The following is a 16,088-nucleotide window of genomic DNA, read 5'->3' as shown; positions in this document are numbered from 1 at the left end:
GCGGACAGCAGAGGGCAGCTAAGGCGCAGGAGGGTTCCTAATGCACTCTCCAGGCTACAAGTACTAGCAGAAGTAGTACTCCTGGTGAGTTAAAAAAAAAAAAAAAAATTTGCACGCCCACACCCGTTAATCTCAGCACTTGGGAGGCACAGGCAGGCAGATCCAGCTAAGGCTACATACACAGAGAACACTGTCTCGAGGGAAAAAAAAGACTGCATGCAGGGTGACACTGCAACAAAGGAAAGCACATTTTCCTTTCTTGTCGTGCAACTACCCTCTGCAAAACTGACTGTGATGCATTCTTATGCCAGGTAAATAACTTTCGGTCATTTATTATGAAACCCATTTTCTCCTGCATGCAAGGCTCTCACGGTGATCCGCACAGGCATGTGGTCATGCGCCTCCAATGGACATTACCACCCACCGACAGATGGTCACCTACCTTCCCAGCTCTTCCCATCACACAGCGCTGTGAGATCCAACTGGGGCACTTCCGGGACAAAGCTCTCCTGCTGGTCAACCGCATCTTGATTCTTCTGTGGTTTGGGGTCAGATACACTGGGGTGCTCCTGAATCTTCATGGTGGGGCTCTGCAATCACAGCACAATGCTCCCTAATCGCTACTGTTCACCAAAATGTAAAAACATTTGCAGCAATTCCATACCATCTGCTATGCTAAGCCACGGATGCTAATGCTCCTGGGCGCAGAAACCAAAACTTTGGCTCCGAGTACCCTGAGTACTACCTGGCTATTCTCATGCAAAAAGCCACTGTCCATCTGCCCGCCTTTAGCTTTTCTTCCTGGGGAGAGAGACAAGATGACTTCCTTGGGCTGCACCTCCAGATAAATGCCGGCAGCTGACGGGTCTTGAGTGATTACTGACTGAGGCCAGGAAGGAGGAAAAGGAGTTTATGTTTCTTAAAGGAGCATGGCCCGCCAGATGGTAAACAACAAAAAGCTGGCCCGTGGTTGCTATGGCTGCAGCTGCGACATGGAGTGTCTGGGCTGGCAGGCTTCTTCTGTGTCTTGGGTAAAGAGTCCTGCAAAGGCAGGGGTGGAGGCTCGGGACTCCCACTCCTCAGGGCCCGCAAGCTTAGATTAACCGGAGCTGTTTTCTCCCAGAGTGAAGAGAGGCAATGAAGGACCTCCGGGTCTTAAAGCTTTGTTGCGCAAATTCAAACAGCACGGGGTTTGGCATTTCATCTCAACTAACAGTGACTCTGGAAACAGGCCAAGATCACACGGAAAACAAACTTTCCAAAATTTTTCTTTTCTTTTTTTTCTTCAGTAAAACGTCAAAGGCTAGCAAGTTCTCAATGTATGATTTGTATATTGCAAGCATACAACCGTCACTTGTTTTTCTACTATTCATATACTCTGAATATGAAAATTGCATTTGCCTCTGCCATTGGTGGTTTGTACACCAGCAGAGGACATCTGAGAAAGGGAAAACCTTCCCAAATGGCTGGTATTTAAGCTAAATGGGTGTGTGTGTGTGTGTGTGTGTGTGTGCGCGCGCACGTGCGCGCGTGCATGCACTTACTACTGCAATTAATTCTCTTGCATTAAAATTGTCTTTTTTATTTTGCACACATTGTAAATTTTTTATTTATTTTTATTTTTTATTTTATGTGTCTGAGTGTATTGCTTGAGTTTATGAACGTGCACCCGTGTCATTCAATGCCTTTGGAGGTCAGAAGAGGGTGTAGGATTCCCTGGAACTGGAGTTAGGATGGTTGTTAGCCACCATGTGGCTAACCCAGGTCTTTTGCAAAAGCAGCTAGAGCTCTTAACCACTGAGCCACCTCTCCAGCCCCCACATTGTAAATTTTGGCACATTGTAAATTAAGCTGTTCTGTCTCTTCCTACTTTCATAAAAATCATAGATAACTATGTTTAAATGTGTTTACCCATAAATACACTTCTTAAGTAGCACAGATCTGCACAAAATATTTTCTTTGGAAGTACATGAACATTTGTTTTTAGTTATACTATCATTAACTGAGAAAAAACTAAGAACATCTGCAAATCCTAAGTGAATTCATTAATGCAGGAGGAATGTTGTTACACTTAAAGTACTATTTTAGACTTCCAGGTTCTTTTAATAACTCTCCAACCCACTCTGAGATCAGCAGGGAAATAGACAGTGTTCTTTTAGTATTATATTTCCATCAAGTGATGCATGAAGACTGGTATTTTCTCTCTCTTTTTTTTTTTTTTTTTTTGGTCTTTTTGAGATAGGGTCTCCCTGTAGCCCCAGCTGTCCTAGAACTCACTATGTAGGTAGACCAGGCTGGCCTTGAACTCACAGAGATCTGCCAGCCTCTGCCTTCCAAGTGCTGGGACTAAAGGCATGCTGCCACTTCGCCCAGCAGGACTAGTATTTTCTTTACATTGAGAACAAAATGAAACCTCGATTAGGTCACAGTGCGTATGAGAACTGCATGAAGATGCCACGTGGATCTTGAGCTCTAAGACATTCTAAGCATGTTGTCTGGGTACTGGTTGTCTTGGTTTGTTTTGTTTGTTTGGTCTTTCCTGTTATTTTGTCAACCTTCCCTCTCCCTAGAACTGAGGACTGAACTAACTGAGGTCTTAGGCTTGCCTAGCTACCACTGAGCTAAATCCCCAACTAACCCCATTGTCTGGCTATTGGAAGACAAAAACCAACACATTCACGTTTCAAAAATCATTTGCCCCTTGAGTTTAATCCTAAATGGACCAGACTAAAAGTCTCAATCTGGTATTTAGCTTTCAGACATTTTAAGGCCAATCAGTCCAAAACTGTGTGCACGTGTATGTGAATATGTGAGTATAAATGTCTGAAAGAGAAACAGAACATGCATATAGTAAGTCAGTCTTTCTCAAGTCTTGGAAAGTTCTTGTGAAGATGTGAGAGATGAGAGGCAAGGCCTGTAGCCTGGTGCTGAAGAAAGAGAGACATCCAAACAGAAGCCCTTATTCATTCTGTTACTATATGGTATCATATGAAGATGAATAAAATGCTGCCACACTCCACAACTGCCAGCAAGGGCACCGTGAGACGCAGCATGCATGGCTGGATGTGAGATAAAATGTGCTACAACAAAGGATGAAACAAATTTTAAATGCATCATGAAAAAATAGCAGCAAACAGAGCCACCAGTATGTATGCCATAAATTGGCATCAACAATTAATGTGGGACAAACAGGTGTGGGTGGGAAGGCTGCACAGAAAGGCACTTCACATAGAAGGAACGGGGGAGCCTAGTGCGAAGGCAGCCACAATGAGAGGAGATGCTCAAGGGGCCAGCCCTTGGGTTGAGAAGGGGGCTGGCAGGTGGTCAGGGTGCCGGAAAGCAGAGGCAAGACTGAAAGGCCTCATATCCTGGGCTAAGCATTGTATAATTAAATATACAATAATGTTACCTACTGTATGTCAGGGGCTACAGATACAAAGATGAAATAAACTCATCAATTCATTCAAGAAACTTTTTTTTTAGTGTCTAATATATGTTAGTTTTTAGACACTGGGAAAATGGCAGTGGACAAAATAAAATGTCCTGATGAGTATTACATGATGGGGACAATTAATAAAAAATTATTAGGTCTATGGAGATAAAGCAAGGAAAAGAGGCAGTAGCAACAAGGTTGAGGTGTCTGTGGGAAAGGCATTCCAAGCAGGGGGACGCCAACCTAGTTCAATGAGGCTTGACCATGTTTCTGTGATTTAGGAACAGCAAAGAGAACACTGTGTATGGAATCCAGTAGGCTTTTAGGATGGGACATCCTACAGTGGGCTCCTGGGCTGATTCCTGGAAAAGCAGTGGACACATCCCTCTTGCTTACACCTATCCCAGCTTTCACAAGACACTCCGCACAAGCTCACTCCACTTCTGTGGAGCTCATGCACAACTTGGTTCTGCTTTGCAGGCTGTGACTCATCTCTGAGGCTGCTGTTTCACTTGTCCACTGGTCTTAGCCACCTGAGTCCCATTTCTGCACCTGCTTACCCATGAACCTGATGTAGTCTACCCTGGGGTTGCACAATTGGCTACTGATAGTTTACTGCACATGATGGGACAGGGATGGTGGTGCTGCTCAGTGCTGCTCAGCGGCTGTTCAGGTTCCACAGCCACGTTAGTATACAGACCATCTTCCTTCCCATGGATACCTCGGCTAAGGCACCTTGCCAGGCAGGCGGTACTCTCAAGGAATGCTTATCATAGAGTCACAGATAGTGCTTCTTTGCTGATCTGTTTCTCTTCCTGGATCACTCAGGTTAACATGTCAAGGGCAGTCAGTCTCAAGTACTAAAATATTTTTGGTCTAAGCTTTTGTTGTTGGCACATCTAGTATGTTCAGTTAAATAAAAAATTAAACTAATTGCACAATTTTCAACTCAGAGATCCTCATGCTGTGATGTGACACATCAAACCCTTGTCAAACTGCTGCCTTATGTGGAAACATACTGAATCTTGGTGTAGTGGAATAGATGGTCTTGTTTACAGAAGATACAGTATGGGGCTCGAGAGATGGCTCAGCAGTTAAGAGCACTAGCTGCTCTTGCAGAGGACCCGGGTTTGATTCCCAACACCTACATGGCAGTTAACAACTGTCCTTAACTCCAGTTCCAGGGGATCCAACATCCTCTTCTGGCCTATGAGGGCACTGCACAACAGGGGTGCACTTATACACACACAGGCAATACACTCATAAACTAAAAACAATAAAATGGTAGGTAGATAAGGACATGGCCTAGAGGCAGAGACCTGAGTTTAAATGGCAGTTTTGCTTGTGGCAGGACCTGTGAATCTGCCTCTTTGAACCTTCGCTTTCTTTTTTCTAATATAGGAATGGGATTTCCAAAGGTTGTTGAGAATAACAAACGAAAAACTTGTACAAACAGCTTTCCTATGCAAATGTCAAAAGAGATGTTATTTCCATTTCTGTCCACCCTCCTTTTCTCATTATTTGACAAGTATTTACTGAACACATACCATGTTCCATAAATACGTATAGTATAGAATTCAGTGTGGAGGAGAGACATTGAATGCCAACATGCCAGTGTCACAGATGCTATAAAGGAAAAGCACTAGGTGACCAGGAGCCAGATGGAGAGCTCACCTCACCTGACCTCAGGTGACATTCCACATGCAGGTCTGGGCCATTAATTTGCATCTCTCAATCTAACCATTGCCAAGACTTGCACCTGTCCAGTGGGGCCTGCTTTTCTCTGTCCTCAGATTTTATTGCTCTATCCCTTTCCTTGGCTTCAGGTAACTGGTACATTTTTGTTCCATTCCTTCTCTTTCCCTCCCTGCAAAGGATCTGGATAAGTGACAACGATTTAGTGGAATGATAAATGGCCACTGGCCATGCCATTCTCATAGGAAGACACACAGAGAGCCATCAGCATTTACTGTTTGGCCTGATAATAAAAGAGAATGGAGGTCGGGGATTTAGCTCAGTGGTAGAGCACTTGCCTAGCAAGCGCAAGGCCCTGGGTTCAGTCCTCAGCTCCAGAAAAAAAAGAGAGAGAGAGAGAGAGAATGGACATAACAGACTTCCCACCTTCAGGTGAGCTGCAAAGTGGGCAGCCCTTGGTGATTCCTGACAGCATGAGAGCTTGAACTTGAAATAACTACTTCTCAGTCTTGCCTGGAAAGCTTCAGTTTCTCCCTTCCCTTCTTTTTTTATTTTTGTTTCCTTTCCTTTTTTGAAGCAGGATGAGAAAAGGGGAAATAGGCTTTTATTATGATGAATGTGCTGTTTGTTATCAAAGGTATGCTTCTAATCTCTCTGAGGCAGTGGGGTTAGAAAGCATGAAGAATGTAAAAATATCTTGAAAATTTAACACTTCATTGACTTATAATGCTGAAATGAAATGATTTCTCCCAGATAATGTAATGTCCTCCCACACAGTTAATATGTCTGACTTGTTCTATTTCCTTGGCAATCAGATTCACTCTAAGTTTATTGTTTGAATATTCTAGATTTTATATGAATTGTAATATATTCTCACAATAGAAAATTGCTTGGCTTGAGGCTGGAGGGATGGCTCAGTGGCTAAAAGTGAATATTACTCTTGAAGAGGACTGGAGTTGGGTTCCCTGCACCCATGTTAGGCAGCTTACAACCACCTGTAACCTCAGCTACAGGGGATCTGCTGCTTCTGACCTCTGCCAGCACCTGCATTCATGTGCACAGACCCAACCCCCATACACATAATTAAAAATAGCAAAAAGAAATCTTTAAAGAAATCTTTAGCTTATAGATGGATCTAAGGCACAAACTCCACGGTCAGTGTAACTCTGAAAATGTATTTTCGGTGATATGTTTTAGAAAGTAGATAGGCCAGTGGGAAAGATAATCTCTCTTCTGGATACCTGGTTTTAAATGAGTTTCAGAATGACAGAGCAAATCTAGACTCCACATCTCCGGGAAATATGTGTTAGCTTCTGCCTTAAGTTATCTCATTTCATACAGCCCAGAGAAGATATTTTATTAAAATGCTGGCATTTCCAAAGCCTGCCTGAAGAACCCCTACTTTCATTTGTGACATTCTGAAGTGACTCTGAATGTTTTTCATTGCAGCGTGTCATCAAACAAATTTTAATTCAAACCTCAGAAGAAAGGCCATTGGCCAGTACCTGTTGGAGACTTCCAGAGACCCTCTTTTGGGATAAGATTAGTTGCATAATTAGAACAAACTTTTAAAGGACATGCAGCAAAGGGATAAGGAAACAGTCATTTTCAGCATAGGCCTTGAGACAAGATTTGCTTAATACTGCAAATTGATAATATATTATTTTAGGAGTATGAGTGTATTGCCTACACACATGTAAGTGCACCTGTGTTGTGCAATACCTGAGGAGGCCAGAAGAGGGCGTTGCATCCCCTGGAACTGGATTTATGAACTGGTTTGTTAACTGCCACATGGGTGCTGGGAACCTAACCTGGGTCCTCTGCAAGAGCAGCCAGTATCTTAACCACTGATCTATCTCTCCAGCCCACAAATTGGTAATTTAAAAATCAGTCACTGTTTTGCCTACATTTGCCTTCAAGAAGCAGACTTATGAGTGTCTGTCTGCCTGTCTGTCCTTAGAACAAGGAGCAGCTCTGAGGCCAACAGCCAGTGTCTGTCATTCTGATGGAACACGAGTCCTATCTCATACAGGTCTGACAGTGTACACAAAGAACCTAAAGGACAACATCAGTGGGAACAAAACCATCTCACTGGAAAATCGAATTGCAAAACTGATTTATTGTGGGCAATACATGTGCTTGGATCTCAGTCTGATGCTAGTGGAGATTTGAAACAAAATAAATAATAGTTAATTAAAATTCTAGAAAGGGTTTAACAAAGTCTAGACTTTTCATTTCTGAGATGGAGAGATTATTGCTGTTTTACCAGAAAATCAGACTACTACATGGCTGATATGAGAAGTTTTAGGAAATGACAAACATGAAATCAGTGCACACTGGAACAAGGGGAAGCATGGGGAAAAAAATGGAAACCAGATCTCTTTTCCCCCCTCCAAACAGATATAATCCCAATCTTGTGCGTGTGCCCTTTTCTCTCCCATTGGTGCATGCAGAGCTCATTCAGATTTAACCCACAATCTAATTCCTCTCTCTAACTGAAGCAGTCATGATGACGATGCCTATAAATAGTGAATGTGACAGAGTCCCAACAGTGGGCTGGGTGCTGGCTGGTGCTGCACATGGGTGGCACACGTATGAGGACATGGCACATGGGAGAAGGAGTTAAGACCTCTTTGGTGGGTACTGTCCACTAGAGAAGCAGGCGAAGAGACCATCATAAGTTTAGTTTGAGTGTCATTTGGGATTATGATACTATCACAAAGTTCATGAACAAAGTTGTTCCACTGCATTTTACCTCAGAAAAGACAGCAAACATAACAGGGTGAGGGGCAAGGGGTTGGGGAGAGACTGAGCAGGCAAAGTGATTTCTTGAGAGTTGTATTCAACGGTATGTTGAACAAACAGGGCCTTTCTGTGAGCCAAGGAAGATAGCAGAGAAAAGAAGAAACATGTATTTTAACAAATTTCCCAATGTCAAGGAAGGAGCATCCATTTATCACCTTGGTCCTGTGAAAGAATAATGGAGCTGGAAATAAGTTTTGAAAGAACTGGCTCAGAAGCTTAAAGTCAGAACAAGGATGCAGGCTTGAAATAGGTTTGCTGTTGTTTGTTGTTTTTGTTACTTTTTTGTTGTGTTTGTTGAGACAGAGTCTTGCTATGTAGTCAGACTGGCCTTCTTCCTGCCTTAGCCAGGTGTCATGAGCCACCACATCTAGCTCTCTACCTCGTGGAAGAATACATGACAAGAACTGAGGAATTGTATGGGGGGTTCATTATATCATAGCATTTCACATAAACATGCAGTTTTTTAAAGAGAGAGCCCCAATTTTCAGATTCTTTTTTTTTTTTTCCAGTGCTGGAGATTAATAATTATCCAGGGCCTTGTGCACGCTACACACATGCTCTACTACTGAGTGACACCCTTAGCCCAGCTTTCAGATTCTTTTTTTTTAATATTTTATTTATTATTTTTATTTCATGTGTATGAGTGTATTGCCTGCACGTATGTGAGTGCACCCATGTCGTGCAATGCTTTGGAAGTCAGAAGAGGGCTTCAGATTCCCCTGGAACTGGAGTTAAGGATAGTTCATAGCCACCATGTGGGTGCTAGGAATTGAACCCAAGTCCTCTGTAAGAGCAGTCAGTGTTCTTAACCGCTGAGCCATCTCTCCAGGCCCAGCTTTCAGATTTTTAATCTGCTAGACTCAAAACTCTCTGGAGGAAGTGACTGTGGCTGTCATTAAAGCCCAGGTCCTGGCACATAATCTACATAACAGAATTCAATACACACTGTTGAATAACATGGCTGCTAAATCAGGTCAGGACTCAACAAAGATTAAGAACTATTCAGCTACCTGGATAGTTCTCTATATTATTAGTATATCAACATTTAACAATAGATTTTGAAAAGTTTTGTCTTCCCCAAAATAAACCTACGAAAATTGACACTGAAATTGGAAGCATTTGGAAGCGACAGATCAAATATACATACATGAATTAAAAATCTGGACACTTGGAACGGAACCAGGGATGAACACGAGAGAAAAGAAGTACTTGGAGCAGCACGGTGATGCTGCAAGGCACAAGGAACAAGAACGAACTTGGAGATACAGACATTAGGGAGGTAGAGGCTTTTTCCTCCATTTTTTTTCATTAAACTGAGACAAAATGAACTTGATTAAGTAATTTAATCTGAATTTATGTGACTTTGAAAACTCATGAGGTAGTCCTTATGATAGATGCATTTAAAGTGACTACCTGTATATTTTGTACACTTAAAAGGTACAACAAGTCACGGGAACATCAAACTGGTTGCTCTGATTTTTTTTTTAAATAGAAAATCTGAAGAGCAATCTCTATACTATTACAACTTATCTTTATAAGGAAATGTAATAATTAGCTTTTCTACCTAGTCACAGTCCTGTCAGTTATCTCACTGGTCCTTATTAACAGGCTAGTAACATTTCCTATGCATGATTAAGAGCTTAGGCTCAGTGCTACCACAGTCTGATGGGCAGCAGTTTCCTCTGAGACAAAACTTCCCATCTTGGAGGAACCTGGTCAAGACACAAACCGTTCCAGGGGAGGAAAGACATTCCATCCGAAGGAACGCTCAGGAAGTAAACAAACCAAGAAACAAAACAAGTAAACAAGTCAGTCAGGACTTTAGGAAGTCCCTGAAACTATTCACTAGGCCCAACCCTCTCCCAAGCATATCTAAACTCTAAGGACTGCTGAGAGATACTCTCAGACCAACAGAACTGCCTGGAAGAGACTCTCCAACCTGTTGGGCTGCCTGCAGGGTGTACAGTGTCCTCCAGGTTTCCTGCTTTCAAATGAGCAACACCCATGCTGGGGTGGGCTTTGGTGATGCAGCTGTTTTTGAGTCATTTCTACTCCTGTAAGTAACCCCTCACCACACTCCTGTAAGTAACAACAAAACTCATCGGCTCACAAGTTGGACTTTGGAGGTCTCCTTACTTTGGTCTGTCATTGGTTCCCTATCTCAAGAGTAGAAGTTTGTTTATGCCTCCCCAGGAATAGTGTCATGTAACACAGTCACACTTCTGTCAGCTACTTACCTCATAATGCTGGCTGTCTCTGCCACCTCTTTCATTTTCTTTGCTATCAACAACAAAAACAAATATCATAAATTGCCCATTTATTTTATAATACCTTTTATCCCTTCACATTATAATATTATTTATTTTAAAAGTGGGTGGAGTATATCTAAACTAAATTTCTTATAAAATTCAAAATCAAAATAGAACAGGAAATTAAAATTACAACCGCCCCACAGGCAAGGCTACATATGGATTGCTTATGAGCAGCACTGTAAGAGATTCTCAGTCCAAGCGTTTTCTGTGCGATAAATATAGCTGGTCAACACTTGTTCTTTTATTCTACCTTTTTAAAGTTCTTATAACTCACTGTATTTAGTTTAAAAAAAATCTTTTCATGCCTATGAAAAAACAATGTGAAAATGAAGTTCTAAAATTACCTTTCATTGGACTTCGGTTCAGTATCATCAGGTCCAGGCCTCTCATGCAGTTGGGTGGAACCAAGACTTTCCATAGTCTGTAATGCAACAATAGTTGGTTGCCAATGGGCATGGTAAGAGAAGTACAACAGCAGATTCTCCTTTCTTTAAAAATAGAAAGATCAGGTAACATATAAACAAACCATAGTCTGTGTATTTCTGTTAAAGTGAGTAAAATGATGATGGTTTCCATAAAGCTGTGTATTGAATCGAATCATCCCTTTAACAAAGATACCTGACAACGTCATGGAAATGGCCAGCTCTGTGAGGTCTTCATTAGCTAAACCCTTTAGAACTGAACAGTGAAACAGGAGAGGTGAGAACCAGAACTGAGGAATGATCTTGAATGTGATCAGAAATTGATGTAACATTCACTGGTTGTTTACTGTCTTCTTTTTGGTCTCCTTTTGGGAGGGAGTCAGAGTCCCACATGGCTGAGGGTGACCTTAACCTGCTTCCTCCTTGCATGTGCTGGGAAACAGGTGTATGCCTTCATAGCCAGCTTCATTTATTACCTTTGTGCAATATATTGCTAATATGACCTTGAGTTAGCCATAGGGAATTGGGAATGGAATGGCTTGACCACAAATCAGTTTGGCTCAAAGGCCATCTCACAGGCTTGGAATGTAGCTCACCAGTAGAGTGGCTCCCTGGCTAGTAGGAGGCCCTAGATTTGACTGCTAGCATAGAAAAGAAAAAGAAGTGTTCCTTCCATTTCTTAATCCACTGCTGGTGGGAGTGTAAACTAGAGCCACCACTATGGAGTCAGTATGGAGGGTTCTCAAAGAACTAAAACCACAACTACTATATGGCCCAGTTATCCCACTCCTGGGCATCCCAAAGGACTCCATATCCTACCACAGAGACACTTGTACATACATGTTCACTGATGCATTACTCAAAATAGCAAGGAAATGAAGCCTGCATGGATGTCCATCAACAGATGAACAGATAATGAACATGTGCATATATACAATTTTATTTAGCTGTTGATAAAAACAAAATTGTGAAATTTTCAGGAAAATGGATGGAACTGGAAAAATTATATTGAGGTGACCCTGTCTCAAAAAGACAAAAAACATATTTTCTTTCTCATATGGGAATCCAGCTTTCAGTGCCTGTATATATAAAGAATAGTGGGCGTGAATACAGACTTTTCAGCTAGACGGGGCCATGAGGGGAGCAAGAGGTGGTGAGAAAGGAGCAAAAGGTCTCACGTGACATGAAAGTGGAAAGGAGGCAACTTGGGACAAGAGAGAAGAGGGAGAGGGACAGCAAAACAAATTCTGTTCAAAAACTGCCATAATAAAACCAATTTCTTCGTAAGCTGATAGAAATTTTAAAAAAACAAAAGAGAAAACAGTCAGGGCTACCTGATGAGGAATCCGAATGGCTTCTCCTCATTGCTGTCTTTGTGTTGGTTTTGTTTTTGTTTTTTAATTTTAAAATATTTTACTAGCATTGCTTTCTTTAATAACTAATATAATTACATTGAAAAAGTTTGTACAGGTTGGAGAATTTGCAAGGGGAGTGAATGGCAAACTTACGTTATAGGAACAATGACAAATTTCACATTATTGTTGAAACTTGGTAGTACAGTTTTGTCAGTAAATGATAGTCACTAAAATAATAGTAGACATATAGAATTTTGAATTTATATTCTAAAATATAATTGTACATTTTTGTTTGAGAATTTTATCAGTTTAGTTATTATAGTACTTTCTTTCTTTTTTTTTTTTTTTTAACTAACCCAGACTGATTTTTATCTCTAGAAGTTCAGTTTAGGTGTTTTGCATTTTCTGTAGGGCACAGGTGAAGGCACACTGGGGCTGTAGAAGAGCAATAGAAAAATAATGGAAAACCTCTTGGTGCCTGGTAATGGGAGAGGTCCAACAATCAAGGCCTGAGTACCCAGGACCATGTGTGGAATGAGAATCACAGCTGGCCCTCAGGGGAGGTGGGAGGTCCATTCTAGAGACTCAGTCCTCCCAAGACCAGAATCTGCAAATGATGGAGACCTCCCCTACCTCCAGCATAAGAGGCAAAGCCACTGCCATACACAACCTGGGACCTCAGGGGAGGGGGCTGTGGGGAATGCAGCCACTCAGAGAAGACTGAAATGCCTGTCCAATACTGGGCAGTCTCCATGTTCTACTCTGCTCCACCATCAGCCTACCGCCAGAGGAATGTAGAACTGGCCAATGGTAGGGGATCCAAAGCTCCAGGCTCACATGAGGGGACCACAACTCCACCTCATGAGAGGTATCCTTGTGTTTGAACCACAACTTACCTCTCATCTTAAAAAAAAAAAAAGAAAAAAAGCCAGTATGTCTCTGATTTTTAAAAATAAGTCTCGTCGTGTTTATACACAAGTCTAACATTCCTCTCCTTTGTGTACTATTGAATACACACAGAATGTACTGGCCTCTGATTTCTGTGTTTTAGTAATTAATGTTTAACCTTCTTGGGCAGAGCCTGTGACAGTAATAGAAGTATTGTAAACACAGTAACAAAGTGTATTTGGAGCAGCAAAGGATAAAAATGATGAGGGCAAGACGAGTGGTCTGTCTGGATCATATTCACCACTGAGTCCTGGTGGCCTGCACAGCTCAGCACCCAGTAAATAATATGCTATCAAAAGAGTGAGTAAGAACTGCCAGGCTGTTTAGGTAACATAAAGCCCAAACTCAATGACTCAAAGAGCTACAGAGAGAGAGAGAGGAACAGCTGATGTACTGCTTCTAGTAGTGCAGGTGCCCAGAACAGCTGCCATCCCCAGTGAGAAGCTTCTAGCACATTCTCTGATTGTTTTCTTCTCTGTTCCAGTTCACTGGAGGACAGAGCAAGTGTCAGACATGACCTGGAGGGACATTTCATCAGCCAGGCCTGGAAGTCACACACATCACTTCCCGTACCTCATCACAAGAGAGGCAGGGTATGTGCTGTTGCTGGGCATAGGGCCTACTTCACGGCTCTGGAAGGAAAGGGAGACAGCGAGCTCTTTACAGGCCACTTTGTGATAGCAATCGTTCTTTTAAAATATGAATTAGTTTGTATGTCTTTAAAATTTTTATTTTATTTCTGTGCGTGTGTGTGTGTGTGTGTGTGTGTCCGCATGCATGTGTGCACAGGTACATATGTGGCACTGCCCATGTGGGGAGGTGGGTGGACAGTCCTCTGGAACCAGTTCTCTCCTGCCACCTTGTGGGATTCAGGGACCAAACTTAGGTTATCAAGCCTGTATACAAGTGACTCTACCTGCTGAGCCATCTCACTGTCCCTAGATTATATATTTTAAGCAATAAAATATAAAATGCACAAAAAATATCAAAAGGAATTTAAATCTGCCACTGACCCTTTCCTAATGAGGCCACATCACAGTCTCCTCTCTGTAGTGCTCAAAGGTAGAAGCCTGGAGCTTCTGTGGCTAGCAGTGCTGCCATGACCTTCAGGGTGACATGTCCATCTATTGGGAGGATTTTTAGGCTTTGTCAGCACTTTAGAGTTTTAGAAGACAAACACATTTTTGCTCCAAGTGTTTTCAAGTGCTTCAGTCTGTAGTGAAATAGGTTTTGAGTCTAGTTTTCAGTGCCAATATGGAGAGGTGGGAAAGGAATTACAAATAATTTTCACAGTCTAAAACTAGCTGTATCAAGACACACGTTCTTTTAGATTTGAAGCTTATATTTGTAATTGGACCTAAGTTGAAAAACATCCATAAAAGGCAGTGGAGTTAATTTAAGAACTGATTTTTCCTACAATATTTGACATTATCCGTCTTATTAACTAAGGGGATAAACTACAAATAGGAAGCATAGTTAGAATAGTATATATTTCAGAGCGACCAAGTGAACGCAGTGCCTATCAGGAGGCATGCTTGTAAGGGTCTTTGACTGCTTCTATGAATACAGTCAGTGCTTTCTCTTGCTTCTGTCCCCTTCTCAGAGATATGTAGCCCTGGCTGGCCTCTAACTCACGATCCACGTGCTTCCACCTGTCAGGTGCTTGGATTATAGGCATTACACACATGCAATACCATGTCAAGCTATGAGCAATGCTTTCTAAAAATAATTCATGGAACTGAGCATGGTTATTCCTGAATAAAGATTAAATGTGTTCTTATTTACCCATTTGTAAATTCAACAGATTCAGAAAAATAATTCAATAGACTCAAAAAACCAGCTGTTGAATTAATAGTTATACAATATTGAACTCAGTATAAGCCCTGTAAGACATAAAATTGAATGAGTTTTTAGCCTTTAAAAAAGATCTCCATTTCATTTTAAAATATACTATTTCTTACAGAAAGACTCATTGTTTTTGCTAATAACACTGAGATGATAGCCACTTTTGAAAGAGCTGTATCTTTGCTCTAGAAACTGTTGTTATTGAGCATATTAAAGCTATAATGATATGTTTTTTCTAAAAAAATAATATTAAAAAAAACCCAGCTGTCTTGAAATTTTGACCTGAATTCTTTTGAACTCAGGCTCACATCTACATCAAAGATGTGTACTGTCCATTTCATTATCAAAATACAAGAAGAGTAATGTATGCAGCAACATGTGTTCATTTATATATTTATAACCTATGAAAAGAAACTCTTTAAAAAGGAATTCTGAGTAAGACTCACAATAATCCCAGGAATCAGCATGTGCTAAAAAAAAATCCCTGTAAAATAAACAGTGTAGGAAATAAGGTAAGTGAATTATCTGTTATTTATGTTGGTTTGGCTGATTTGTCTAGAGTTCTCAGTTTGACAGCCTGGACTCCATCAAAGAATAAAAACAAAGGAAGACAACATAATGTAAAGGTTAGGATGACAGTGCTGGGTTAGAGTGTTTGCTTAAAACTCTAGCCCTATCACTGCCAACTGGATGATTCTTCGTGAGCCTTAATTTCCTTGTATGGAAAATGGTGATGGCAACAGTACTTAACACAAAGCACCTATGTGGTACCAGTATGAATTTTAATACATGTTAAGCTATCCTCAACAGTTGTCAGACTGGTCCTTTCCAAAAGAAGTCAGGCAAGGGCTTCCTTCCCTCCTCTTGCAGTCCTTGTGGGGATCCTGAACTTACTCAAAGTCCAAAAAATGGCCATAAAGCCTCAAGTGACCGGGACCCCTGCTACATGTCGGGCTGTATCACCTATCATACGCCCCTCTCAACTCTGATTCACCCATAGCAGCCTTTTTGCATCATCAGAAAGAGAAGCCTGGTTCAGCCCGGACAGCTCGCCCTAGGCACTCTGTGGGCTCATTCCCTCACCTCTCTCAGGTGTCATGCGTCATTCTCAAGGAGGCCTGAGCTGCTGATCCTCTGTATCAGACTGAAGCCTCCCACGCTTCCTCTCTTTACCCCGGCGTATTGCTTTTCATAGTTAGCAAGTTTTGCATTTGACTGTGTATTTACTTGCTTGTTATCTGTCTCATCCTACTCGAATATAAACTTCAGGCAT

At 41.6% G+C, this 16,088-nt stretch overlaps 1 protein-coding gene across 3 annotated transcripts in view; it reads right to left on the bottom strand.

Annotated features, from left to right (window-relative positions):
- Fam13a (family with sequence similarity 13 member A) overlaps positions 1–16,088 on the bottom strand; it is a 103,147-nt gene that overhangs the window by 30,767 nt on the left and 56,292 nt on the right. For all 3 annotated transcript variants that reach the window (XM_008844632.3, XM_008844633.3, XM_029569083.1), the window contains 3 exons: positions 10,590–10,666; positions 10,171–10,213; positions 443–590 (listed from right to left, as the gene is read on the bottom strand). In XM_008844632.3, the coding sequence (XP_008842854.1) occupies positions 443–590; positions 10,171–10,213; positions 10,590–10,666 (268 nt within the window). The remainder of the gene's footprint in view (positions 1–442; positions 591–10,170; positions 10,214–10,589; positions 10,667–16,088) is intronic.

Source organism: Nannospalax galili, unplaced genomic scaffold (genome assembly GCF_000622305.1).
Source record: "Nannospalax galili isolate Female #2095 unplaced genomic scaffold, S.galili_v1.0 scaffold441, whole genome shotgun sequence".
In the NCBI taxonomy this organism is placed as follows: domain Eukaryota; kingdom Metazoa; phylum Chordata; class Mammalia; order Rodentia; family Spalacidae; genus Nannospalax; species Nannospalax galili.
This window is presented reverse-complemented; position numbering and strand designations above follow the sequence as displayed.